The 8530-nt window shown below is 42.8% G+C and overlaps 1 protein-coding gene across 1 annotated transcript in view; it reads right to left on the bottom strand.

Annotated features, from left to right (window-relative positions):
* Positions 1–197: 197 nt before the first annotated feature.
* ppm1j (protein phosphatase, Mg2+/Mn2+ dependent, 1J) overlaps positions 198–8530 on the bottom strand; it is a 53185-nt gene continuing 44852 nt past the window's right edge. Inside the window, exons 3-10 of the mRNA XM_084167542.1 lie at positions 8020–8355; positions 7653–7765; positions 6995–7079; positions 5124–5242; positions 4843–4906; positions 4155–4262; positions 3670–3821; positions 198–1902 (exon numbers count right to left, since the gene is read on the bottom strand). Coding sequence (XP_084023668.1) covers positions 1746–1902; positions 3670–3821; positions 4155–4262; positions 4843–4906; positions 5124–5242; positions 6995–7079; positions 7653–7765; positions 8020–8355 — 1134 coding nt within the window. The 3' untranslated portion in view covers positions 198–1745. The remainder of the gene's footprint in view (positions 1903–3669; positions 3822–4154; positions 4263–4842; positions 4907–5123; positions 5243–6994; positions 7080–7652; positions 7766–8019; positions 8356–8530) is intronic.

The following is an 8530-nucleotide window of genomic DNA, read 5'->3' as shown; positions in this document are numbered from 1 at the left end:
CATTTCTCAAAGATTAACAGGGTTTATTCCTGGACTGCATGGTCATTACCTAACTGCATTAGGTATAATACCATAATTTACCAAGTTACTATTTCAACATCTGGTTCAGAACTAATGGTAGTTTGTTCAAAGATTAATTTTAGAGGAGTTATTTTATAGGTTCAAAGGATATGGGGAAATGAGCATAGAGATGTACGTCTTACTTTGGTAAGGATCCACTTTATCCCCTACCTCTTTATTATAAATAAAGCAATATTTAGCCATTAGCCAACGTTCTCAAAAGCTAGGGATAACGTACCTATAATCGCTACACATAACATGTAAAAAAAACAGAACAATCAAAGAGAGAAGCAAGACATTTGAGAGCATACATTTGTCTTGGCAACTTCTAACATAAGTGAAATGAAGACTTTGATATTAATGAATTAACATGTGAACATACAGTCCCTGGCCCACAATGTTCCTCGAGTGTAGTAAGGCAGTCAAGTGAAATTGATCACATACTGACGAACAGATTCTCTACTACAAGTTGTCAATCCAGAATAAAAAGTAGAAAACAGTACTGCACACTATTGTGGATCTTTTAAATCTGGGAGACAATACTCAAACAAACCGATACATTCTATAGGAACACTTTGAGAGGAAGGAAACCATCATTTCATTCAAATTCAAAATGACATTGCACCTACATGCCAAAAGACCCTTTGATATTTGAGTTTGGATCAAATATATTATATGAAGATATTACAACAGACTAAGGTCATGCACATCTCAGTCCTGCTTTGTCTTTTTTTTTTAAGTAAAAAAATGACTATCTACTTTAATGGTGACAAAACTAACAATAAGTTAAACAAAAATATATCTCTAAACATACATAATTCAAGAAAAATCATTGAAAGTGCCATTGAATTCATAACCACTAATCAGACTGACTGTCTTAAAGTGCTTCAGGTTTCACATCCTTCATCATCATTCACTGCTGCTTTGACATTGGAGTTTCTGCAATACTGGCACAGGATGGGTAACAGACTGTTTCCTCTTCATACTTTGTATCTTCCTCATTCAACATTCCCATCTGTGTTTCAGAAGCATCTCCTAACCTTAGATATAGGGCTCATATAGTTATTTTGTCACAGAGCTCCACTGTCTTTTGAGCAGTGGTGTCACTCCTACATGATGCTAGTCCCTCAATTGCTATCAGTCATGCTATTTGATGTTAGACAATGTGCAGGGCCATCTACCTCCACCTGTCATACTGTACTCTACACAAGCAATACATTTCATTATTTTAGGAATTTAGCATTCTATAAATCACATGTGGGGGTCATAAGGTAATAAGGAGGTTTTATTTAGAACGACTAACCAAGCACTGCTATCAGATGATGGCCTAACCAATCCTCCTGCAATTATCAGCCATTCAATTAGAGAGATTAAAACATGAAGCTACAGGGGCAGAGTTCTCATTAAGTAGCGATCAAAAAGAGCAGGTTTCAGAAATGGACATGTGTCGGTCGGTCAGGTAATGTCAATAATTAGAGCCCAGTGGGTGAGTGGGTTGTTGCAGAAGCCAGGAGGACGGGCCGGTTGACAGGTGTCAGCAGCCAGCTCTCCAACCTGAGGCTTCCCTATAAAGGGAGGTATGTTCTTCACCCCTCTCCAGGGTAGAGGGGGTAGGGGGGACGGAGTGACCCTGGTTGGTCCAAGGGAGCTAGTCCTCTCCTGGTAGGGGGGTGGGACAGGGCCTTTCATGTCTCTGTCTCGGGCCCTGTTGGTCCCGCCAAGGGGATAACATAACAAGTGATGTCGTCTCCTGAACCCAGCCTCTCATTGGGTAACCGCCAGCCCCTCTCCTTCAGGACCCCTCGCGACCGCATCAACAGGTCCTGGGCGGCCAGTGTGTATCTGGATGTAAACAGTGTTGGGGTCAAAACATTGAAAAGTGCTATTTATTTCAAATGAGTATTTTTTATGTTCATGAATAGAGTTTGAAATGTAATTCATCCCAAATATGTGTATGTGAAGGTGTTTGTCAAAATGGTATTGCCATAAAAAAATTACCATACTAATTTGTACAGGCTAGAGACTGACCTCTAGTGGATATATCATTTAATTACTCCTCCTTTTCTAACCAATATCCAGTGATTTTTTTCAAGGCTACCTGAATATTCAATATCTACTCTGTTTTTATTGGTAGCAACTCTAATAGTATAAGCCCTCTCACAATGTATTCCCCTAATAAGAATCACATCCTTCCATGACAAGGCCCAGCTCCTATCTACTGACAAGGCAATCCAGTCATTCTCTGCTTCCGGTATGTTGGTCAATCACCTCCCTTGGGAGTCAGGTGAGTTTACAAAAAAAGAGAGGGAAATGGTCATTCAACCATATTGTTAGTACAATGTTGACTATGCTAACATAATTATTCTACTGTGTTTGTGTTGAACTTCATGCATGTCTCTTACCTGTCCTGGTATTGTCTCGCGCTACCGCAATGCCTTATTATTAGATTGTTTGGTATTGTTTGTAGCGCTAGCACACTAATGCTAACATGTGCATTCTCATTAACCAAACTAATGGCGTTTTCATATTTATGTCAAGCTGTTTATTGAAGCATTATAGTTCTGCTTATCATGTTATTCTATTAGCTACACATTGTAAAGGTGATATGGCAATGCTTCCATACACGTTACTCTGTATACTTCCTTCGTTCTCGATTCGGAAGAAACTTGTCTCTTATAAACTTCTGTCCAGTTGCAGGTGGAACTCCAAAAACCAGAGAATTTTCAGAAAAATATGAAATCCTCTTTTTGTATAGAGTGAGAGATCTTTGTTTTGGTCGCACTGTGTGACGCGCTGTCATCTACTTCTCCATGTGGCCGTGTTGCATAGAAACGACTAGTTCCTGCAAAGATGTTGGGAAATGCAAGCTGTCTGGCAGCTAAAATTGCGAAATAACTCCTCACTCTGTGCAAGAAGTGGTTTTAATATATTTCTGAATATTCTCTGTTTTATGGAGTACCACCTGTAACTGGACACTGACATTTATAAGAGACACATTTTTTCCGAATCGAGAACGAAGAAAGTATCACCAAGTACAGGTTAGTTGGAATATTGCTACCAGTGCTTTGCACAAGCTATGGTGTAACGGCATATGGAAGCATTCACATATCACTGTTATAATGTGTAACTAGTTATTATATGTGTCTCTGCATTTAGTTAGTTTCTGAATGTGGACCATCCATTGTTATGTTGGCCTAGTCCAGATATTACTCAGTACTCATGTTCAGGTTTTACCTGGCCTCTATAGGCCTATATTAGTTGCACCATTGCCCTGACATTCTTTGGCTCTGTTCTGTTCATCCCTGTGGTTCCTCAGACATCTCTGAATCAGTGCATAGTTCAATGGCTCTCAAAAGGGAAGTATATTGCGAGGTTAGGAATATTTATCTTCCACATGTTTTGATAAGCGGTTGATTCCTACAAATGGAGTGTACTGCGCCGGCTTGCAAAATCTTGTTAATCATACATCTAATTCCTAGATTATATTTGATGCATGCATGCAAGCTGCCAAAGCAACATGGCTGTATACTGTCTTTAGCTTATAGACAGAGAGTAGCATGACCATATACTGTACTGTGTAGATTATAGACTAGAGATTACAGTACATACCTCACAGGATCAGTGGGCTCGCAGCAGGACAGGAAGCCTGAAACTGCGTCTGCTACCTCCCTGTCCGTGGTCACGTCCCACAGCCCATCTGTACCCATCACCAGCACGTCATTAGGGCCATGCTTGTACTCAGACATGTCGTACACTATCACCTGTAGGAGCGACGGGTAAAGGAGGGAGGAGCAACAGATAAAGGAGGGAGGGAGTGTATGTACAGTATTAAAAATAGCTATAATACAGTATTAAATCAGAGCAAGAGGTTTCCTAGCTATCAATGGATTTAGATCAGATTTCTTCGCTTTTCAGGATATTCAATAAAGTGTTGTACAATATATTGACTGATGAGCCAAAATAAAGTAAACATACGTCATTAGATATCCTCCAAGCCTTGGAACACACTGGGATGCTTCTAGACAAGCCATGATCTTACAGACGGTGTGTGATACATGGTTCTAGACACAGGCAGCATGACATGTCTCGCTCACCTCTGGGCAGCAGGAGAGAAAGGGTTTGATGTAGATGTTGGAGTTGTACACCTTTAGGTCATGATCCCCTAGGCCACGTGTTACCCCAATGGTGGCCATGACACGGGCCTACACACAACATAAACACACAACACAAACACACACATAGTGAGTGATCCGGGTTAGTGCCTGTGGGTGTTCCTTGATTCTAGGAAAATCCACTTATGAGGGATTAGTGACTCAGGAGCACTTTTCTGCATGGGAGAATAATGTTTTCAGTGTGTCTCTTTTACCACACAGCTAAAGACTGGGAGAGTTGAACAACAACCATGTACTTGCATTAGAAGTCCTCCCACACATAGCGGAATGAATAACTAAAAGTTATATCTTGCTATATCTGTCCTGCTGGTGAACTAACAGCTAAGCATACACTAAGCTAAGCAGCTAAGTTTTCTTTCTGTCAGGGGTAACATATGATGTGGACAACAGTACATCTACATTTAGTTTGAAGACCAAGATATACTCTACTGTGTATATCAAATGTCCCATGACTTGGGCAGGGTTTTACCTGGTCAGGTGGTAATGTGGTCCGGAACAAACTACTGTGGCTCTGCCAATGGTAGACCTTACAGTACCATACATCTACTGTGCTGTTCTGTTATGATGTCCACCAGTGCCCAAAGTCCATAAACATGACAAAGTGCTTCACCTTTTTGCCCTCTCCATATATAAGCGGGAACTTGAGGTCGTCTTCTATGATGGTCTTGTAAGCCCTGCAACAAACCAACAGGACACAGGTTATGGATTAGTGATTATATTCTTCAAGTATATAGCCTACTTTTTTTTTATCTCTTGATCCAGTACACTGTCATAGAGGCTTTTATAGGGCAGCGAGTTTTCCTGGTCAGATTACGTGGTCTGTAAAAACTCCTGGCCCTGACCATTAAAAATACAATGAACCGCATATGTTAGACAACAGCTGTCATTTACCAGCCATTCATTGTGTGGTCCCTGAAGAGCATCTTCTTGCCCAGCTCCTTGTGCTGGATCCTGCGAGGGAACTCCAAGTGTGTGAACTCATTCCCAAGCAGCTCCGATCTCAGGAAGCCCTGCAGGGACACAGAGCAGAGCTAATGTTGACAAAACTATACATGACAAAGTGTCATGTCAAATGGACTTGTCTTGTGACGAAATGGCTCTTACAATTCATACACTATATTTACCAAAGTATGTGGGCACCCCTTCAAATTAGTGGATTAGTCTATTTCAGCCACACCCGTTACTGACAGGTGTATAAAATCGAGCAAACAGCCATGCAATCTCCATAGGAAAACATTGGCAGTAGAATGGTCTTACTGAAGAGCTCAGTGACTTTCAACGTGGCACCATCATAGGATGCCACCTTTCCAACAAGTCAGTTCGTCAAATTTCTGCCCTGCTAGAGCTGCCCCGGGTCAACTGTAAGTTATGTTATTGTGAAGTGGAAACGTCTAGGAGAATCATTGGCTCAACGAGGAAGTTGTAGGCTACACAAGCTCACAGAACGGGACCGCAGAGTGCTGAAGCGCGTAGCGCGTACAAATCGTCTGTCCTCAGTTGCAGCACTCACTACTGAATTCCAAACTGCCTCTGGAAGCAACGAAGCAATATCAGCACAAAAACTGTTAGTCGGGAGCTTCATGAAATGGGTTTCCATGGCCGAGCAGCCGCACACAAGCCTAAGACCAACATGCACAATGTCAAGCGTTGGCAGGAGTGGTGTAAAGCTCGCCGCCATTGGACTCTGGGGCAGTGGAAATGTGTTCTCTGGAGTGATGAATTATGCTTCACCATCTGGCAGTCCGATGGACGAATCTGGGTTTGGCGGATGCCAGGAGAACGCTACCTGCCTGAATGCATAGTGCCAACTGTAAAGTTTGGTGGAGGAGGAATAATGGTCTGGGGCTATTTCCCATGGTTTGGGCAAGGCCCCTTAGTTCCAGTGAAGGGAAATCTTAACACTACAGCATACAATGACATTCTAGATGATTCTGTGCTTCCAACTTTGTAGCAACAGTTTGGGGAAGGCCCTTTCCTGTTTCAGCATGTCAATGCCCCCGTGCACAAAGCGAGGTCCATACAGAAATGGTTTGTCGAGATTGGTGTGGAAGAACTTGACTGGCCTGCTCAGAGCCCTGACCTCAACCCCATCGAACACCTTTGGTATGAATTGGAACGCAGACTGCGAGCCAGGCCTAATCGCCCAACATCAGTGCCGATCTCACTAATGCTTTTGTGGCTGAATGGAAGCAAGTCCCCGCAGCAATGATCCAACATCTAGTGGAAAGCCTTCCCAGAAGAGTGGAGGCTGTTATAGCAGCAAACGAGGGACCAACTCCATATTAATGCCATTGGTTTTGGAATGAGATGTTTTTTAGTGTAAATGGAGCAATAAACATATCCTAAAGGAAGCGTCATGGCAGTAGGAAAAGTGACAGTAGAAAATTACATAACTGTGAAACACAAACTTGCTACTTTTCATTCCTCTCCCTGAGGGTTCCACCCCTCTCCCACACAGCTACCCACTCCAGCTTAATTTAGACCAACAGACAGTCAATGAATAAAGATGTAGTCTGAATCATATGTTAAATAACAATACCTCCCCCGTGCATCTTCCTCTTGGCCAAGGCACCCTTGAAAAATCTATTCATATCTCACGGTGATGGGACTCACCTGGTTAAAGGGACATTACACTTTCAAATCAAAGTTTGTCCGATGTTTTCAGACCTCTAAAGTCTGGAAACATCTGACACTTTAATTTATTTGTGAAATCTCTTTTTAAATAAGGAAATCATGAATAAATGCATCAACCCCATCCTCACCAGATACTGCAGACGCTGCCTCTCTGACTCGGGCGTGAACTCATTGGACATGGGGATGACTTCACCGTTACGGATGATGATGGCTCTGTAGAAACAGAGGAAGAACCAAAGTAGAATGAGTAGTGATTCTATTGATATGGGAGGGACAATGTACTGCATAAAGACAAAGACAGACACCATAATGTGACCCCATATTAGGAGGACACGGGACAGATAATGTGGAGTTAAGAGGGTCAGCACAGCACGTTACAGGATGATTATCGCTCCAAGACACTGATCTAAAGTCAGTCTAGATTTGTTCCCCCCTAAGGGTTGAGGTTAAGATTTGGAAACAGTATAACGATCCTAGATTTGTGCTTATGGGCATATCCTACCAGGAGTTTACAGTACATGATGAATGGTGTTGCAGTACAAAGAGCGGCCAGCAGAGGTCATAAGAACTGCTGTGTGAGATTATTTTGAGCATGACTAACGGGAACAGCTTCTTTGAATCAAAGGTTATGGGCATCATGTTGTGTCACTTCCTTTAACCTCTCTTTCAGTCATTCAACTCTGCATCGAATACATTGAATTGAATGTGTACAACAAGTAGGCCTGTAATCCATTAGTCATTATGGGCAATCTGCTGCTATTCGAGTTTGACCTGCAGTTGACCTACCTGCTGTCTCCTGCATTGGCAACGTAAAGCTTCCCCATTAAATGGATGGCAGCCAAGGCACAACATCCACCAGAGATGGTATAGGACATCTTCTCTTTCTCTATCAGTTCATCCTGTAATCAACCGGAAACAAAACGGTATTCACTCATTGGGCTATAGAAGGAAGTCAGCAGCCCTTTGAGGAGGTTATACTTAACATGAAATGTTTGCAATTACTGAGAGATAAAGTCTGCCTAAAAAATAAATCATCTGTGCATTTGATTCTGGAAACAAAATGTTCTCTTGGACTCCCAGGCTTCACTGAGACGAGTAGAACGATATTTCACAAATGAAGGCGATATGCCGTTAGCATACGCCTGTGTCTTACCATCTGTTTGAAGGCATTTTCTATGATGCCCATGATCAGACTCTCCAGACTGACAGTCTTCTCGGTGTGGAAGCGGATGGAGGGGTCAGTGATGGCGTCAGGGTCCTCTGGGTCCTGGGTGGAATTTGCCCCCTTCTTCACCTCCACCTGGTAGGGGCTGCCGTTCTTGGCCAGGCAGATAGGGGGCGTCACGGAGGGGTTTTCCAGCAGGTGGGCGATGTCCCCCAGTCTGTCTCTGATGAGGCGATGGAGGAGTTTAGATGCCATGATGGCACAACCTGAGCCTGCGTGACCGTCGAACACGCCCCAGTACTGCAGTGGGATCCCTGTGCCATCCTGGAAAAGGTTGAGCAAATTAAGTCAAATCAAGATTAAATCATATCAAACATGCATTTAAATATATCAATACACAGGCTGACAGTAAGAAAGGAGAGAAATAGCCAGAAATACAACCCTGGCCAGGGATTCAGCCTTCCATGGGTCTCTTTAACAGGTCTCTCTTGCAAGATTT

This window comes from Coregonus lavaretus, assembly GCF_964263955.1.
Source record: "Coregonus lavaretus genome assembly, chromosome: 8".
Lineage (NCBI taxonomy): Eukaryota > Metazoa > Chordata > Actinopteri > Salmoniformes > Salmonidae > Coregonus > Coregonus lavaretus.
The sequence above is the reverse complement of the archived record's forward strand: the minus strand, read 5'-3'. Positions and strand labels throughout refer to the sequence as shown.